The following is a 21,107-nucleotide window of genomic DNA, read 5'->3' as shown; positions in this document are numbered from 1 at the left end:
TCCCACCATCATGTGATATTCATTCTCCCAACAATACTCAGTGGTTGGTTCCAGTCTTCTTGGTTGCCTGAATTTTACTGCCCTTAAGCTATCTACTTCTAGTGATATACTATTGTTAGTTGTTATTCATAGCAACAGTGACATGCATTTGTAGCTGTATTTCACTCTATTGCAAGGCTATAGTCCTCTGATTCTTTCAAAAGTGACGATTGTGCGTAACTGTTCGAAGGTAAGACTACCAGCAAACATGTACCTTACATATTTATAACACTGCAAACATCCAGTTGATTCATCTGCAGCAGGCTATGCTGACCATGTTAAGTTTCCAGCAGTAAATTTCTTCATTTTCTATTTAAAATATCAGTTGTATTACCTTCAGTGCATAAGGCTACAGAGAAGATATACTGTACAGGAAACATTTTTTCCAAACTTTCATTTTCAAGTTAAATATTCCACTATGGTATATCACGATAAATAAATTTTAACTTACTTTCTTCTTTAGTTTTCAGTAATATGTTGATTATTTTTTATTCAGACAGACAATACAAAAATGTAACAACACTATTATGAAAAGGATAGGTTGCTACTAACCACATAGAGGAACATTGAGTTACAGACAGACATAATGAAAAGACTACTAAAGATGTAAACTTTCAGACAAAAAAGTCCTTCTTTGCAAATAGACAACACACACATTCACACAAGCACAACTCATACACATATGGCCTCTGTCTTCGTCCACTCCTCTGAAACGTATACATGTATAAAGTCTCTATAAAATTTACTTTATTCTGTGCAAAGCTGAGTTACTCATATAATGAGCAGTGTGAGTCAACAATCAATATTCCTTTTGGTCTGAGTTTAAATTTTGCAGTGGGGAGAGATGTGACAACTCGACAAGACATTGGCAAGCCTCAGTCCTGCATGCAGTGTATTTCTTTGATACAGTGCAGTCCTGTGGCTGATCTTTGTTTCTAGTATTGTGTTTTAGCAGGTCAGAATTCACATTTTCAATATTTGTTTGAGCCAACGTGATCAATTTAAAAACATACGTATTTGTGATCGTTAATGTTCCAGCTTTAGGGAATAAATCACACCATGAGTGTCTTTGCTTTGCACGGCAAATAATTCTTACAGCCCTGTTCTGTAACTTTAGAAACTTTTTAAGGTTTGCTTGTGTTGTGACACTCCATTCTTCTATTCCATATTTTATACTGGACAAGACCACTACATGATAAACAAACAGTCTCTAGTACATGGGTATCATTGCCACATTTGTTAAGTGTATTACCACATTTGCTAAGTGTATTACCACATTTGCTAAGTGTATTTATGGCAAATATATTTTCAGCCAATTTGCTTGCTGCCACAGAATAAACAAGCCTGTCCACTGAAGTGTGTCTTGTATTGTTATTCCCAGGAATTTAACATAGTTCTCTTTAGTGGCAATATCAGTTCCAATGTATTTCAGAATTTTTTTGTCTTGTGGTGTCAAAATCTTAACTGAGTGTTCCGTGCTTTCTTTGTGATGACAAAGTGAGTTTCATTGAAATATTGAATTATTTCAGTTTCAACATGACTGCATAATATTTCTAATTGATCATAATATTGTGGTTCATGGTGTGGGTTCCTGTAGTCATGTCCTAGTCCATGAACCACGGGCAACGTATGAGTGGCCAAGTAAGTGGTTCCGACAGTCGGGATACCAGTTACTTTGGAATAAGGCTGGGCATCTCAGACATATTCTGAGTCGTGGTCACCTTTGTGCTCATACGGCAAAGACTACCAAATCTACCGGTTAGTCCCTCAGCCGTTAGGGGTAAAACCCAATGGGACTCGGGGCAAGTAAGGCTAGCAACCTGCTTCCCTGGTACTTTAAATATGATGCTGGCAATAATCAGAGCAAAATGCCTCGGACCTTTGGAGGTGACGGAGTCCCACCTCTAACTGACAAACCAGGGACTCCTAAGATACGACTTGGCAAACAAATGGTAATGAGATGGGGAGCTATTAATATCAATGGGGGCTACTCTGGGAAGAAGGTAGAGCTGGCAGAGGCTGCAAGTAAGATGGGGCTGGACGTTTTAGCTGTTAGTGACATTCGGGTAAGGGGTGAGAAAGAAGAGGAAGTGGAAGAATACAAGGTCTACCTGTCAGGAGTCAAAGCAGGAATAGCACAATGGGGTGTAGGGCTTTACATCAGGAAAGAAATGGAACCCTGCGTAGTTGCAATAAGGTATGTAAACGAACGACTGATGTAGATAGATTTGACAGTGTCTAGCAAGAAAATTAGGATTGTGTCAGTATATTTGCATTGTGAAGGGACAGATCAAGATAAGATGGATAGTTTTTATGAGGCACTCAGTGATGTAGTTGTTAGAGTAAAGGACAAGGACAGTGTTCTGCTCATGGGTGATTTTAACGCCAGGATTGGAAATCGAACAGGTAAATTTGGAGAGGATATGGAGGCCAACAGGAACGGGAAACAACTCTTGGATTTCTGTGCCAGTATGTGCTTAGTAATCACAAACTCCTTTTTTAAACATAAGAACATTCACCAGTATACTTGGGAAGGCAGGGGAACCAGATCTGTCATTGACTATATAATAACAGATCAGGAATTCAGGAAGGCTGTGAGGGACACACGTGTATTCAGGGGATTCTTTGATGACACTGATCATTATTTAATCTGCAGTGAAATTGGGATTGTGAGGCCGAAAGTGCAGGAGGTCAGGTCCATATGTAGGAGGATAAGAGTGGAGAAACTTCAGGATAAGGAAATCAGGCACAAGTACATAACAGCGATCTCAGAAAGGTACCAGTTAGTTGAATGTAGTCAATTACAGTCATTGGAAAAGGAATGGACAAGGTACAGGGACACAGTACTAGAAGTGGCTAAAGAATGTCTTGGAACAGTAGTGTGTAAAAGTAGGATGAAGCAAACAGCTTGGTGGAATGATACAGTCAAGGCAGCCTGTAAAAGGAAAAAGAAGGCATATAAAAAATGGCTACATACCAGAACCCAGGTAGACAGAGAAAGTTATGTTGAAGAAAGAAACAAAGCCAAACAGATAATTGCAGCATCCAAGAAGAAATCATGGGAAGACTTTGGAAACAGGTTGGAGACTATGGGTCAAGCTGCTGGAAAACCATTCTGGAGTGTAATTAGCAGTCTTTGAAAGGGAGGTAAGAAGGAAATGACAAGTATTTTGGACAGGTCAGGAAAACTGCTGGTGAATCCTGTGGATGCCTTGGGCAGATGGAGGGAATATTTTGAAGAGTTGCTCAATGTAGGTGAAAATGCGATCAGTAATGTTTCAGATTTCGAGGTAGAATGGAATAGGAATGATGATGGAAATAGGATCACATTTGAGGAAGTGGAAAAAATGGTCAATAGATTGCAGTGCAATAAAGTGGCTGGGGTGGATGAAATTAAGTCGGAACTCATCAAATACAGTGGAATGTCAGGTCTTAAATGGCTACACAGGATAATTGAAATGGCCTGGGAGTCGGGACAGGTTCCATCAGACTGGACAAAAGCAGTAATCACACCAATCTTTAAACATGGAAACAGAAAAGATTGTAACAACTACTGAGGTATCTCTTTAATCAGCGTTGTGGGTAAAATCTTCTCAGGTATTGTTGAAAGGAAAGTGTGAGTATTAGTTGAGGACCAATTGGATGAAAATCAGTATGGGTTTAGGCCTCTTAGAGGTTGTCAGGACCAGATCTTTAGCTTACGGCAAATAATGGAGAAGTGTTATGAGTGGAACAGGGAATTGTATCTATGCTTTATAGATCTAGAAAAGGCATATGACCGGGTTCCTAGGTGGAAGTTATTGTCTGTTCTACAAGATTATGGAATAGGAGGCAAACATTTGCAAGCAATTAAAGGTCTTTACATGGATAGTCAGGCAGCAGTTAGAGTTGACGGTAAATTGAGTTCATGGTTCAGAGTAGTTTCAGGGGTAAGACAAGGCTGCAACCTGTCTCCACTGTTGTTCATATTATTTATGGATCATATGTTGAAAACAATAGACTGGCTGGGTGAGATTAAGATATGTGAACACAAAATAAGCAGTCTTGCATATGCGGATGACTTAGTTGTGATGGCAGATTCTATTGAAAGTTTGCAAAGGAATATTTCAGAGCTAGATCAGAAATGTAAGGACTATGGTATGAAGATTAGCATCTCAAAAACGAAAGTAATGTCAGTGGGAAAGAAATATAAACGGATTGAGTGCCAAATAGGAGGAACAAAGTTAGAACAGGTGGACGGTTTCAAGTACTTAGGATGCATATCTCACAGGATGGCAACATAGTGAAAGAACTGGAAGCGAGGTGCAGCAAAGCTAATTCAGTGAGCGCTCAGCTACGATCTACTCTCTTCTGCAAGAAGGAAGTCAGTACCAAGACTAAGTTATCTGTGCACCGTTCAATCTTTCGACCAACTTTGTTGTATGGGAGCGAAAGCTGGGTGGATTCAGGTTACCTTATCAACAAAGTTGAGGTTACGGATATGAAAGTAGCTAGGATGATTGCAGGTACTAGTAGATGGGAACAATGGCAGGAGGGTGTCCACAATGAGGAAATCAAAGAAAAAATGGGAATGAACTCTATAGATGTAGCAGTCAGGGCGAACAGGCTTAGATGGTGGGGTCATGTTACATGCATGAGAGAAGCAAGGTTACCCAAGAGACTCATGGATTCAGCGGTAGAGGGTAGGAGGAGTCGGGGCAGACCGAGGAGAAGGTACCTGGATTCGGTTAAGAATGATTTTGAAGTAATAGGTTTAACATCAGAAGAGGCACCAATGTTAGCACTGAATAGGGGATCATGGAGGAACTGTATAAGGGGGGGCTATGCTCCAGACTGAACGCTGAAAGGCATAATCAGTCTTAAATGATGATGATGATGATCATCATCATCATCATCATAATATTTATGCTTCTTATGTGGTTTTCGGGCAGTTTCCAACATCCCACTAGGTGAATACCGGGCTGGTCCCCACATCCTGCTTCAGTTACACGACTTGCAGACCTTTGAAACATGTGCGCACTATTTCATGGCTTACACTGGATGCAGACAGCTGGGGTACACTAATTCTGTCCCAGAGGGTATGGGGTGCAACAGGAAGGCCATCCGGCCATCCTCTGACACTAACATCGCCAAATCCATAGTAACAAGGCTGACCTTGCGTTGAAGTGGGATAAAGGCCCAATGCAAATGATGAAGTGCAATGGAAAGAGGCCCGGATATGTTTTCAATGCAAGACTTCAAAATGTTTCTATTAAGCCCATCACATCCTGAAGACATAGAATTGCATAATGCCTTCACTACGCATTTTATTTCATTGTCAGTTGGGGTGAAGTACATGCTGTATGTAGAAGCATTATCCTTAAAGTTATATTTATGGTTTCTTAAACTATCATTGTTAGACTAACCAACAGAACGAGGGTTCATTGTTATTGGCTGTGCAGTGATAATTTTTTCTTCAGAATGCCATTTTCAGTAATAACTAAAACATCCAGTTTATTAATACATATTGTGGTGTCCAAATCATTGTGTTTATTTCGTAGGTTTCTAAAGTTTGGTGGAAAATCGTATAACTGAAATGGTATTGTTGGATGGTTTCTGTAGACTTTTATTGGAACCAACACTTGGAAAATGTGGAGAAGGTGAACCAAAGACAGGATTTTATCTTAGAAGATGTGACAAGTATACTACAGACTGGCTACATTACACTTGTTCATCTTGGTGTGGAGTATACCAGATATGAACAATGACATACATTGAAAAAGTTCAGAGGAGGACAGCTCATTTTTATTATTGCAAAATAGGGGAGAGAAGGGTCATACATATGATATGCGAGTTGAGGTGGCAATCACTAAACAAAGACATTTTTCGTTGTGGCGAGATCTTTTTACAAAATTTCAGTCACCATCTTTCTCCTCTGTATGTAGAAATATTGTGTTCACTTCCCCCTGTGTAGGAAGAAATGGGAATCATAGAAAAATAAGAGCAAGGTTTAGGTATTCATTTTTCCAGTGTGCTCTTTTGAGTGTGGAATGAGCAAGAAATAGTCTGAAACTGGTTCTGTGAACCCTCTGCCAAACACTTGGATGTGAATTGCAAAGTAGTGATGCTGTAGCACTCTATCAGATTGTCCAGTAAGCTTTACATATTGTCCTGTTCACACTAATATGTTAATGATAGTTGAATGCGATGAGTAATGAGGATAATGAGAAAGGCGGACCACATTTGTAGTGTGTGGATAAGTTGGGTCTGACGGGAGGCTTACTAGGGTAGTCAGTGCAGTTGCCATGACCACTGTATCTGAATGGCTCAGTGGTGAGAGCATCTGCCTAGTAAGCAAGACACCTAGTTTCAAATAGTGGTCCAGCACAAATTTTCAACTTTCCGCATTGATTTCAATCAGTGCCCGCTTGCATCAAAGGTCTGTAATTCCTTAGTGTATAGTTGAAGTTGGTTGGATGACAGTTCAGGGTATTTCTTGATTTAGAGCTGTTTGGTGGATAGTTAGAAGTTTCTAGGACAGGTAAGGAGCTGATATCATTTATGGTTGCTGTATTTTTACACTTCGATCTATAGGTTTTGTTAGCAATGGGACTCTTGCTACTGCCGCTATCTTTACCTTCAACAGTGTTAGGTCTGCTCATGAAATGGTGGAATTTTTGTTTGAGGCTGCAGCAAAACATGGTGTAACATTGAAATTTTTGCTATATCTGAGAGGTAATACTAGGAGACTGACCATTGCTTCTTGTTGGTTTGGAGATGAGTTCTGAGAGTTTTGTTCGTCGGAAGTTATTCACGTGAATATAACACTCCCTACAAAATTCTGTTGCTTTTATAACGGTGGAATTTTGAATTTCGACCACAAGTTGTGCAGACATTTATTTGCCTTCATTACTTCTAGATTTACATATGACCAATTTGTGAAGTGATGTGTAACTGGTGTGTCAACTATAAACACCTTCTTTGGCATAATGCCTGATAATATCCTTCTTAAATCATCTATTATTTTCTGGCTGTTGTTTTAGCTGTCATTCGTTCCTGTGATTATAATGACAATATTTGAACTGGATATTGTTCTGAGGCTGGTGCCCACATTCTGTAAGGTATCCTACACACATGGTATTTATTTATTTTTTCAGAATACTTGAATGCGTCATTGACTGGAACTCATTATAGCAGCATTAATGTTCTTGCGTAACATTTATTGAGTTACACACTATTTTGTATCTATTTCAACAGGATTGGAAGATTTCTTGGCTTTTTTAGTGGCACTTTGTTTTGCGGAGAATGTTGCTCATTTTCTACGTTGTTCACAAAATTCGTTTACTTTTGTAATATGTTCATTGTTCACAGTTAGACAAAACAGTGTAAACTTGATTGGATAAGCAAAATTCACTAAACTTACTTTGTTGTTTCCACTTATTGCCCTGCTTTTGGAATGAATTGTTTAGCCAGGTCATATTTCCATTAAATTTTGATCTACTTTCAAGGCCTATGTTTTTCTTTTGTAGCTAACAAATTTCTGCATGTGCTACTCTTTGATCACAGCTCATTATTTTCTTTCTTGAGATATGTAATTTCTTTATGTCGATCTCCGACAATTTTCTGCAGATTGTTAATACATTCATTTAATGTTTCTATAACATAATTGCAGTACATATTGATTGTAAGTAAGGAACAATAAGTTTCACATACAAGAATATTTCGAACACCTGTTGCCATTTTACAATACTTTATGCAAGATGTGTCCAGATCCTAACAGTACTTTACTTGTGTTTCATTGTCTTTGTCTTTACTACAGTCTCAGATTCTAGGCAGACAACTCTTCAGTTTATATGGTACTGACCTCAGGGCAACAAAGAGATCTGCATTCAACTGACTTCTATGCTCAGATCCTTAAATTTCAATTTCTTCTGATAGGCTTTCCCATTAATATGCCCATCCCATGGGACTGAAATGTTAAGAACCATGATCTTTTATAAGGCTGACATACAAAATATCACCATTCTTAACTGCAACTGTTTGGTCAGTATGTATTCGTTGATTGTATAGGATAGTGTTACTACTAGCTGTTGTGATCACTTCATGTGTACTGTTGTTCCATTTTTTGGAGAGATCTGATTCTATTAATGCTCCACATATTTACCATTGAAGGTACAAGTATGCCTTATTGTGCATCTTGAGTTATGCTTCTTCACAAAGGTGGAAAGCCTAATAAGTGGTCTGTGGTCACTGATGAATCTCATCTGTAGTTTTTTAACTTCTCCAGGTGACTTGGGCACTGCCTATGCAGAGATTTCTGTCTTCAGGTGTGTTGTAACTTATTCTGAGGTCAGTTTTGATATTACTTTGAAAAAGTCTTTCAGTACCACTACCTTCTGCTTAAGAACATTCTTATTGTTTTCTTAGCCTGGGCAATAATTCCTCAATTTTCATTTACCATATCAGGGTGTATTATTTGACAAGAATATGGAAATGATAGATTGCTACTCACCACATAGAGAAGGCGTTGAGTTGCTGACAGGCACAATGAGAAGACAGCTAAAATGTACACTGAGGTGACAATAGTCATGGGACATCAATATGCACATATATAGATGGGGTTGGTATCGCACATGCAATATATAAAAGGCAGTGGATTGGCGGAGCTGTCATTTGTACTCAGGTATTCATGTGAAAAGGTTTCTGACGTGATTATGGCCGCACGATGGGTAAGACTTGATCTGGAATGGTAGTTGGAGCTAGACACGAGGGACTTTCCATTTCAGAGATCATTAGGGAATTCAATATTCTGAGATATACAGTGCCAATAGTGTGCCGAGAATACCAAATTTCAAGCATTACCTCTCACCATGGACAGTGCAGTGGCCAACAGCCTTCACTTAATGATGAGAGCAGTGGCACTTGCATAGAGTTGCTAGTGCTAACATAAAAGCAACATTGCATGAAATAACTGCAGAAATCAATGTGGACTGTATGATGAATGTATCCTTGGGCAGTGTAGCGAAATTTGGCTAAAATGGTCTTTGGCAGCAGACAACCAATGCGAATGCCTTTGGTGATGACACGACATCACCTACAGTGCCTCTTCTCAGCTAGTGACTGTTTCAGTTGGACCCTAGATGAGTGGATTAGCCATGGCCTGGTCAGATGAGTCCTGATTTCTGTTGATAAGAGCTGATGGTAGGGCTCAAGTGTGGCACAGACCTCACAAAGCCATGGAACCAATTTGTCAACAAGGCACTGTGCATGCTAGTAGTGGCTCCATAATGATGTGGGCTGTGTTTGCTTGGAACAGACTGGGTCCTCTGGTCCAGCTGAACTGACCACTGGGTGGAAATGGTTATGTTCGGTTACTTGGAGACTGTTTGCAGCCAAACAGCGATGGAATTTTTATGAGTGACAATGCACCATGTCAGCAGCCCACAATTGTTCACTATTGGTTTGAAGAACATTCCGGACAATTCGAGCAAATGATTTAGCCACCAAATTGCCTGACATGAATCCCATCAAACATGTAAGGTACATAATTGAGAGGTCAGTTCATCCACAAAATCCTGCACCAGCAACACTTTTGCAATTATGGATAGCTCAATATTTCTGCAGGGGACATCCAATGACTTGTTGAGTCAATGCCACATAGAGTTGCTGCACTACACTAGGCAAAAGGAAGTCCAACACAATATTGGGAGGTAACCTGTGACTTTTGTCACCCTCAGTGTATAAGCTTGCAGACAAAGTCCTTCTTCCGAAATAGAGAACATACACATACACAGTCACAACTCTTGCACACATGGCCACTGTCTCTGGCCACTGGGGCCCTTCTGTGGCTGTGTCTGATGTGAGTAGCAGTCTGTTGGGATGAGTGATAGGGGTAAGGAGGACACATGGGCTGAGGGGGAGGAGGCATAGCAAGGTAGGTATGGGGAAGATGCTGGTAGTGGTGGGGAACATGGTGTGCTGCCTGTGGGAGCGTGCAGGGGCATGATGGTCCCCATGTTAACAGTACTAGCACCTAACTGAACAAAACACCTTAATAAATGGAAATAATGTACACCATCATGATACAGGAACAAGCAAAATAAGTAATAATGTGACATTTAATCATGGAATATGATAGAGCAAAAATTGGGCACACACAAATGAAGAGCTGTTCTCTCTGACATAATAGAAACTAGTAAATAACAGGTAATTCACACATAGCAATGTCTCTCACAGAAAACTGTGTTAACAAAGGACTGGAAAGTACAAAAGATGCAGTGATCACGTGTAACTCAGAAACAACCGATAGTGAAATCAACTGGACACAGTGCTACAGAATGTAAGAAAGGGACACCAAAAAAACAAATAAGACAAAGAAAACACCCAACAGCAACTGGTCTACCAGAACCATAAAAAATATCACATGGAGGAGGCATGAAAACAGAGAGGAAGGCTACCCAGTTGAGTACGAAGACACACAGACTGAAGTTCCATAACCAGAACAGTTGTTGCTAAAAACTGTACCCTCATCACAACTGTTTAGAGCATCACGGAAAACAAGCTTATCCTCATCCCACTATTGAATCCCATTGTGGGATGTGCATGCTGCAATGAATAGATGTGCCCAGGTAGCCAAAAGAACAATAGAGCTGTATTACACAGTACCTTAAGAAGTAAAACGTCTAACAGCTTCAGAAGTAATACCACTAAAGATTGTCTGGATCTGATAAAGGTTCACATCTAAACACAGTGACAGTTTCTTGAATGTCTGTTGCATCATTATGCTAAAATAACCACTGAGTTAAGTATACTGTCAATCTTAAATTGGGTAGCATTAATATAGCCCAGAAATGCCCTCATGTGAGTGTAGTCTGTGGTTGAAGCACTTGCAAAGACTCAGCAGTACGGACATGTATGTGAGGCTGTAGGCTCTGACTAGTGTGCGCTGTGCTGTGGTGAATAGAACTCGGATTGTGGGACCACTTACGCAGTCAGTTCCTTGTCCAGAGAACATTAGCTGTGAACTCCCGACATAGACTGTTTGTGAGCAGTTGGGCTGCATGCTATGAATCCATGTGGCAGAAGAATACCAGGATACTTAGATAATATCAAGTGGCTTGCGGATGTGAGCTAGTGCCAGTGATAAAAGTTCATGGCTCTGAGCACTACGGGACTTAACTTCTGAGATCATCAGTCCCCTATAACTTGGAACTACTTAAACCTAACTAACCTAAGGACATCACACACATCCATGCCCGAGGCAGGATTCGAACCTGCGACCGTAGCGCTTGCGCGGTTCCAGACTGTAGCACCTAGAACTGCTCGGCCACCCCGGCCGGCTATACCGCAACAGCTGCTGCAGGTGTGACGTGCTGCAGTCAAGTTGCAGGTGCCTTTGGCATTACAGCAACCTGCAGCACTCTGCTGTGTGGTTGGTGACTGTGTCAAAAGGCATCAGTCACAATTACTACAATTAAAATTATCTTTCTGAGAAAGTGTGAAACCTTAGACTATGGTTCTGAAACAGCAAAGTTAGTCAAACTTTAAAGTCCGATGCCAAACTTTAATGACCTGTGATCAAGGATTCTGGCAGTCCAGAGGTAGTGTGTGTGTAGCTTTCCAGGCATATTTATTTATATGAGCAGTTCCCTGTTTTCCATTTTATGGCCTGATACCTAGTAGCATACTTAACATACATATACAAATGTGAAGTTTCACAAACAAATTCATGTACTCAGTATCTCATATAATGATTTACAGGGATGATCTTAAGTGAGGATTCTAGTAATAGATTACATACAGGCATCAGTGGGAAGTGCAGAGGCAAAATTAGACTAATTACACCATGCTCAGATAAATTTAAGCAGTCATTCATCTTGTGCTCCTTATGCAGGTGAAATGGGTAGAAACAAAACTTTTTATTATGTACTGCATACTTATCAATTTATTTGATGAAATGTGCTCATTTTTTGTCATTTTGCAGGGCCTCTGTCTCACACTGTTGCTGCTTGCAATTTTCAAGAAGGCATTGCCTGCTCTTCCAATTTCTATTACATTTGGTCTAGTTTTTTATTTTACAACACGTGAAATTGTCAAACCATTTGCTGACAGTCTGGCCAGTGAGCAGGTGTTTATTTAGTCCACAGGTAAGTGTCATCTTTTTGTGAAACCAATTTATTATTTTTCATTAGGAAGATTTTATGGAATATGAACCGCATTCACTATATTCATTTACTGATGGTTCCAAGATGCCATAACATTTTCAATTGGGTTCCATAGATGTATCAACTGTTAGCCACCCCCGCCCTTCCCCAACACCACATTCCCCACCACACCTGCCTTCTTCCTACACCTGACACTACGCCTTACCCCAGTCAAACTGCAGAACTACAGCAGGCCATGCTAGGTGCCGTATATGAGTGATGTGCCACATACTCCTGTGAGACATATTTAGGGGCACCTAACAGAATCTGAAATGAGACCCGTTGTTGGTGGTTGGTCAAATCTTACAATACCCAGATTTGTGGAGCAATCAGTGAGACTGTGGCCCAGCCAGTGTTAGACTGTGTAAGAGTGTGATGGCAGACATACTTGTTTTCAAGGTTCTGGTTGGCCATGTCTGACTGCCACAATGGAGGATCACCATATTGTGCACCAAGCGCATTGTAACTCCCTCGTGTCTGTGACTGCCATCTGAGAAAAAGTAATGAACTTGCCTGAGCATTCTGAGTCATCCCATACCATTGGTTGGAGACTAGCAGCAGTCAGACTAGGGAATTACCATACCATGTGTAGGCTGTTGTTAACGCCATAACAGAAATGGCTGTGTTTGGGTTGATGCTGAAACTGGGAGGCAAGGACAGTGAAAGAATGATGTCGCATTGTGCTCAGTGATGAATTGCGACTCTGCACTACCCCACATCATCAGCAAGTAGGGCAATGACCTGGAGAGTGGTCCAATTCTTCCTTTGTTGTGGAGAGACATAGTGGTGTTACTCCTGGTGTTGTGTTGTGGGGAACCATTGATCATGACTTCAGGTCATGGCTTGTAGTGATTGAGGGAACTCTGAAGGCACAGTGGTACATGACAGACATCCTGTGTCCTTATGTGTTACCTATCATCTGGAAATATCATGGTGTCATTTTTCAACAGAACAGTGCTTGTCCACACATGGCACATGTGTTTATGAAACATCTGCATGATGTTGAAGTACTCCCATGGCCAGTAAGATCTCCAGATCGGCCCCCCATTAAAAAGTGATGGACCTGCTCAGACATCAGCTCTGTACCAGTGCCAGTATTTAGGATATCAAGGACCAATTACAACTATTGTGAACGAGCTCACCTCATGGGAGGATACAACAGCTTAATTAAACCCTTCTCAACCAGATCAGTGCATATGTCCAAGACAGAGAGGGTGCAGTATCATACTAATAAGTGGGAGTCATATTGCCAAGTTCTTTGTAAATTTGACTCGATTTTGTAATCACCACATACCCTCTCAACCCATGAGGTTTCATTTTATTTCCACCGTATGTTCTGGGTGCTTCATTTTTTTTGCAGGCAGGATATATTATGAGATAGACTTACCTTCAGGAAGTGAAATACATATTACTACCAATGGAAAATGGAATGGAATTAGTAGTTCCTTTGTCAGGGAGGAGAGAGGGTTGTGTTGGGAAAAGTTGAGAAGGAAGGTCACTCAGATTCCAGAATGAGAAAGATCCACCTGTAATGAGGGGGAGGGTGGACAAAGATGAAGGGGGATACACCAGATGGTTTTAGCATATCAGTCATCAAAGGAAAACATGTCATGTTGTATAAATAGCCCGATATTCTGCCATTGTACCAAAACCAATTAAATTAAATCCATAATTTGCATCCGCCCCCGCCCTATGAACCATGGACCTTGCCGTTGGTGGGGAGGCTTGCGTGCCTCAGCGATACAGATAGCCGTACCGTAGGTACAACCACAACGGAGGGGTATCCGTTGAGAGGCCAGAGAAACGTGTGGTCCCTGAAGAGGGGCAGCAGCCTTTTCAGTAGTTGCAAAGGCAACAGTCTGGATGATTGACTGATATGGCCTTGTAAGAATAACCAAAACGGCCTTGCTGTGCTGGTACTGCAAACAGCTGAAAGCAAGGGGAAACTACGGCCGTAATTTTTCCCGAGGGCATGCAGCTTTACTGTATGGTCAAATGATGATGGCGTCCTCTTGGGTAAAATATTCCGGAGGTAAAATAGTCCCCCATTCGGATCTCCGGGCGGGGACTACTCAAGAGGATGTTGTTATCAGGAGAAAAAAAACTGACGTTCTACGGATCGGAGCGTGGCATGTCAGATCCCTTAATCGGGCAGGTAGGTTAGAAAATTTAAAAAGGGAAATGGATAGGTTAAAGTTAGATATAGTGGGAATTAGTGAAGTTCGGTGGCAGGAGGAACAAGACTTCTGGTCAGGTGACTACAGGGTTATAAACACAAAATCAAATAGGGGTAATGCAGGAGTAGGTTTAATAATGAATAGGAAAATAGGAGCATGGGTAAGCTACTACAAACAGCATAGTGAACGCATTATTGAAGCCAAGATAGATACGAAGCCCACACCTACTACAGTAGTACAAGTTTATATGCCAACTAGCTCTGCAGATGACGAAGATATTGAAGAAATGTATGATGAAATAAAAGAAATTATTCAGGTAGTGAAGGGGGACGAAAATTTAATAGTCATGGGTGACTGGAATTCGAGTGTAGGAAAAGGGAGAGAAGGAAACGTAGTAGGTGAATATGGATTGGGGCTAAGAAATGAAAGAGGAAGCCACCTGGTAGAATTTTGCACAGAGCACAACTTAATCATAGCTAACACTTGGTTCAAGAATCATGATAGAAGGTTGTACACATGGAAGAACCCTGGAGATACTAAAAGGTATCACATAGATTATATAATGGTAAGACAGAGATTTAGGAACCAGGTTTTAAATTGTAAGACATTTCCAGGGGCAGATATGGACTCTAACCACAATATATTGGTTATGACCTGTAGATTAAAACTGAAGAAACTGCAAAAAGGTGAGAATTTAAGGAGATGGGACCTGGATAAACTGAAAGAACCAGAGGTTGTACAGAGTTTCAGGGAGAGCATAAGGGAACAATTGACAGGAATGGGGGAAAGAAATACAGTAGAAGAAGAATGGGTAGCTTTGAGGGATGAAGTAGTGAAGGCAGCAGAGGATCAAGTAGGTAAAAAGACGAGGGCTAGTAGAAATCCTTGGGTAACAGAAGAAATATTGAATTTAATTGATGAAAGGAGAAAATATAAAAATGCAGTAAATGAAGCAGGCAAAAAGGAATACAAACGTCTCAAAAATGAGATCGACAGGAAGTGCAAAATGGCTAAGCAGGGATGGCTAGAGGACAAATGTAAGGATGTAGAGGCTTATCTCACTAGGGGTAAGATAGATACTGCCTACAGGAAAATTAAAGAGACCTTTGGAGAAAAGAGAACCACTTGTATGAACATCAAGAGCTCAGATGGAAACCCAGTTCTAAGCAAAGAAGGGAAAGCAGAAAGGTGGCAGGAGTATATAGAGGGTCTATACAAGGGCGATGCACTTGAGGACAATATTATGGAAATGGAAGAGGATGTAGATGATGATGAAATGGGAGATACGATACTGCGTGAAGAGTTTGACAGAGCACTGAAAGACCTGAGTCGAAACAAGGCCCCCAGAGTAGACAACATTCCATTGGAACTACTGACGGCCTTGGGAGAGCCAGTCCTGACAAAACTCTTCCGTCTGGGAGCAAGATGTATGAAACAGGCGAAATACCCTCAGATTTCAAGAAGAATATAATAATTCCAATCCCAAAGAAAGCAGGTGTTGACAGATGTGAAAATTACCGAACAATCAGTTTAATAAGCCACAGCTGCAAAATACTAACACGAATTCTTTACAGACGAATGGAAAAACTAGTAGAAGCCGACCTCGGGGAAGATCAGTTTGGATTCCGTAGAAATACTGGAACACGTGAGGCAATCCTGACCTTATGACTTATCTTAGAAGAAAGATTAAGGAAAGGCAAACCTACATTTCTAGCATTTGTAGACTTAGAGAAAGCTTTTGACAATGTTGACTGGAGTACTCTCTTTCAAATTCCAAAGGTGGCAGGGGTAAAATACAGGGAGCGAAAGGCTATTTACAATTTGTACAGAAACCAGATGGCAGTTATAAGAGTCGAGGGACATGAAAGGGAAGCAGTGGTTGGGAAGGGAGTAAGACAGGGTTGTAGCCTCTCCCCGATGTTATTCAATCTGTATATTGAGCAAGCAGTAAAGGAAACAAAAGAAAAATTCGGAGTAGGTATTAAAATCCATGGAGAAGAAATAAAAACGTTGAGGTTCGCCGATGACATTGTAATTCTGTCAGAGACAGCAAAGGACTTGGAAGAGCAGTTGAACGGAATGGATGGTGTCTTGAAGGGAGGATATAAGATGAACATCAACAAAAGCAAAACGAGGATAATGGAATGTAGTCAAATTAAGTTGGGTGATGTTGAGGGTATTAGATTAGGAAATGAGACACTTAAAGTAGTAAAGGAGTTTTGCTATTTGGGGAGCAAAATAACTGATGATGGTCGAAGTAGAGAGGATATAAAATGCAGACTGGCAATGGCAAGGAAAGCGTTTCTGAAGAAGAGAAATTTGTTAACATCGAGTATAGATTTAAGTGTCAGGAAGTCATTTCTGAAAGTATTTGTATGGAGTGTAGCCATGTATGGAAGTGAAACATGGACGGTAAATAGTTTGGACAAGAAGAGAATAGAAGCTTTCGAAATGTGGTGCTACACAAGAATGCTGAAGATTAGATGGGTAGATCACATAACTAATGAGGAAGTATTGAATAGGATTGGGGAGAAGAGAAGTTTGTGGCACAACTTGACCAGAAGAAGGGATCGGTTGGTAGGACATGTTCTGAGGCATCAAGGGATCACCAATTAGTATTGGAGGGCAGCGTGGAGGGTAAAAATCGTAGAGGGAGACCAAGAGATGAATACACCAAGCAGATTCAGAAGGATGTAGGTTGCAGTAGGTACTGGGAGATGAAGAAGCTTGCACAGGATAGAGTAGCATGGAGAGCTGCATCAAACCAGTCTCAGAACTGAAGACCACAACAACAACAAACAACGTGGAAAGCACATAAAACCATTGGGTGGATAGGATCGTATGTAAAATAAAATGACCAAATTGCAGCTGTAGGCATTATATTAGCATGTTTTCTATCAATGCAGCGTGCAAAGTGCATAAAATTTCACCTCTATGCAAATCATTCACTATCTTGGACCGATCATGTGAGCATATGTCGTGTGAGCTCAACCTATTTCAGGTACAGACAGATGCTTGTACAAGCTTATTGGTAAGCTAAGATTTGAAGCTCAGCTGTTGCTGTCATATTGCATGTGACACTCTTCATCTGTAGGTGTCAGCCATTTTGTTTTTCCATAATTGCTGATTCAAAATTTTGTTCATGTTCCCTTATCTGTCATTTCTGCAAGAGCAAGATCTGATGTTTTGACATTTGTTGTATTGGCAGTCGTCTTGTTTTAAAATATATGATCTTAGATAATGTGATTAGCATTTGATTCAATAAAACTTTACTTAGTGTGTGTTGATATTTTGGTATAACAAATGATTCAGCTGTATATCACGGCTTTGCCTTGTTACCACTGGAGAGAAAGGGCACGTATGCAACTGCAGTGACAAACCCCAAGTAGTTATACCAATGAAGACTACTTGTAAAAGTTATCAAAATGGTTATTCTTTGGGCTATTTTGTTGAAAACTGACAGCCTGAGCCCGTGGCTGTGTAAAAAATATAAGTTGACTCTTACAGAGAAGATAACTGTAACCAACCACTTTTTATAATGTTATTTATTTAAATAATGCCATTACCGGTTTCAAACACAGTCTCATCAGACGACCTGTTCACATTAAGATTCATTTTACATTAGTTTTCACTTTTTGTTCTCCTAAAACATGAAATTTTTTTGGGGTAGTGGTGCCCTACAACCAAAACAAGATATGAGCCAGTGTCTGTATTTAACTGTAATTATGCGTAACAATGATTTTAAATGATGCAAACAAATTATCGAAGGAAATATGTTTTGGTCACTTACGTTGAAATCCGTGTCATTACATTCTAGTGCTGACTGCTTGTGTTCATACAGCAGCAAAGACTGCATGAAGCACCATATATAAAGTCTGTGCTGCATGAACACAAGCAATCAGCACAAGAATGTAATGGTGCAGATTTTTCAACGAGAGTGGCCAAAACATCTTCACTTCAATAATTTGTTTACATCATTTAAAATTGTTGTGAAGCACAATTACAGTGAAATAGACATTGTCTCATATCTTTTTTTGGTTGTAGGGCACCATCGCCCCAAGGAAATTTCATCATTTGGGAGAACTAAAAGAGAAAACTAATGTAAAATGTATCTTAACCTGAACAAGCCGTCTGATGATGATCCTTTCAGTTTGAAACCACTAACAGCGCTATTTAAATAAATAAATAAATAAATAGCATTATATAAAGTGGTTGGTTGCTGTTATCTTCTGTTTAAGAGTTAACCTATATGATGATTCTTTGCTTTACAACAACACTTTCTTTTCTTTAGTTATTATACTGATTTATTACAAAATATGTATTTTGTTTCTCTTTTCAAGTGAACTAAACTATTGTTATCTTCACAGGTCTTTACCATGTTCACCTCTTTAAGTAATTGTTTGGATGTGATCCGACAGATGCTGAAAGCAGCTTGAGAGTGTTGCTTACTTGGATGGAACCTCTGTCACCAGACCATGCAAACTGATCTATAGTCTGTGATAATGAAACTGTTGCATTCACTTGTCTTTGTTACCATAATTTTTGGCAGCTTGATATATCTGAAACTCAGTAGCTAGAGATGGGACTTACATATGTACATTACAACATGCAACAATTTTTTATACTTCATTTGCTAACTTATACTAAAGCCAAATATAAATAAAATTTAAAAGTTGAAAAATAGGTCAAATCTTACATGTAACTCTAGTAACTAATTGATATTGATCCTCAAGTATCATAGTTGATCAAAAGATCATGAACAGTTGTTTAGTATTTTTCTTTTGTGTAATTATGAAGAGTGAATGAAATTCTTGGACTCTGACGTGTACGTTATTTTGAATGGATGTGTTCATTAACAAATATAACCTCATGAACAAATGTTGCATTAAGTTACTTAAAAATTTTCTGTTAAGGTACGGCCACTTTATAATTAGGCCTACCTGTTTTACATGCTGCTTATACTGCAGTATTTGATGAAAGATAATGGATAAGTTAAATTCTGTCCAGACACTTATTGAAGTGAAAAAAGAAACTAAAAAGCACATAAAAGATGTGTAAAGTCTTTAGATAAATTGTTTGTTGTTTGGGATGGACACCACATGGAAAAGTTGACAATATCAAGTTTTCAAAGTGAGTGGTTGCCTCTTATGGCTCAGAGAGCAGACAAAAATCTATGAAAATAAAAAGAAAATCAACTCAGTAATATACTTTTCTCGGCATTATGGAAAAGAGACATGGGATGAAATAGGTTTAATTGGTGAAACATTACAAACAAAATTCAAATTGCTGTGACACTGAATGACAAATTTTCCCATGTGCTTTCCATTTCTTTAAATTTCTTCTGTCCTGTTTAGTTCAATATTTATCTACTCAGGAACCGGGACTTTTGCCTGGTGCCCTGTGCAGTCCCCACTCTCCTCCCACCTCTCAAGACCATATTTTTAATTAAAATATAAAAGACACTGCCAGTTTCTTGATGTGGCTATTACCCTCAACATCAGTTAATTAGTTAGTTGTGGAGTTAAAATATCTACTTGTAGTGTAATATTTATTGGAAGAATCACTGACAAGGAGACCTCGTGCCCATCGGATTTTTATAACTTTTTATATTTGTGGTACATGAAGTTCAGAACTCAAATATCAATTTGCCAAAGCAGTTCAGTGCAAGCCCCCCTCCCCACCCCCTCCCCTCCACACTCACACAAAAATGGTCAAGAAAATTGACTTTGAAGTTTTCTGATCATCATTAATATGCTAAATTAAGGTCAATTTTTCTACAGGAAGCACGGTAGTGTGCTTGCCTGCTTTGTAGGGGGCCTGGGTTCGATTCCCAACAGTTTCAAATTTTTAAACAAAGTTGTGTGTTCTTCAAAAACTTCCATGAAGTGTAAAATACCAAAGATGGGGAAACAATCAATAACATTGAGATTAATTGCTTGATCGGCTCTCATTTGTAATTCTTTTCCCTTTTTCAAATACCTATGTCATATAAATACAAAAGTTGTCAGATATATGTTGGTTAACACATATATATGTCTCATTTTTATGAAAAGTGCATGTTTTTCTTATTGCTAATGACATATCACTCAAAAAATCCAGTTTTTATAGCAAATATAAATTCTTATTACCAATCTTTCATAAAAGTTTATAATCAGCAATGTTTAAATTTCAAAAAGACATTACAAATTATTTTTTTGAACTGCTTTGATCAATTGATATTTGAGTTCCAAGCTTCACCTATTCTAAATATAAAAATTTACAAAAATCCAATTGGCATGTGATGTCCTTGTAAGACTGTAGTTCCTAACATTTAATTTGAACAACTCAAATTTCATAAAAAATACAATTACTGTATTTATTTTGTTCATATTGCATGTACAGTTTTATATATTTTTAATAATAGAATTTATAATACATAAAATCAGTTGCATATTTATTGTTGTACTTCTTTTCATTACCACATTAACACTGCAGCACCCCTGCAGTGCTATTGTTTTATGAAAGATCTGATGTTATAGTATCAATTCTCCTCTTTACATGGCAGAAAATAGCTTTGGTTACATATGATTCAATTTTAAACAGAAAAAAATATTGTTTGAATTTTTAGTTAAAAACAAGAGTTTACTCAGGAATACAACAACTTTTAGGAAGTTGTGAAATGTGCTAGAGAAGATTGGAAATGAGATGTCAGCCGTGAAACTGTTAGTGT

At 39.3% G+C, this 21,107-nt stretch overlaps 1 protein-coding gene across 1 annotated transcript in view; it reads left to right on the top strand.

The window, feature by feature from the left end:
* Nucleotides 1-20,819, top strand: part of LOC126183601 (presenilin homolog) — a 113,771-nt gene extending 92,952 nt beyond the window's left edge. Inside the window, exons 10-11 of the mRNA XM_049925711.1 lie at nt 12,002-12,164; nt 18,766-20,819. Of these exons, the coding sequence (XP_049781668.1) occupies nt 12,002-12,157 (156 nt within the window). The 3' untranslated portion in view covers nt 12,158-12,164; nt 18,766-20,819. The remainder of the gene's footprint in view (nt 1-12,001; nt 12,165-18,765) is intronic.
* The last annotated feature ends 288 nt before the right edge of the window (nt 20,820-21,107 follow it).

Source organism: Schistocerca cancellata, chromosome 1 (genome assembly GCF_023864275.1).
Source record: "Schistocerca cancellata isolate TAMUIC-IGC-003103 chromosome 1, iqSchCanc2.1, whole genome shotgun sequence".
NCBI classification, from domain to species: Eukaryota; Metazoa; Arthropoda; class Insecta; order Orthoptera; family Acrididae; genus Schistocerca; species Schistocerca cancellata.
This window is presented reverse-complemented; position numbering and strand designations above follow the sequence as displayed.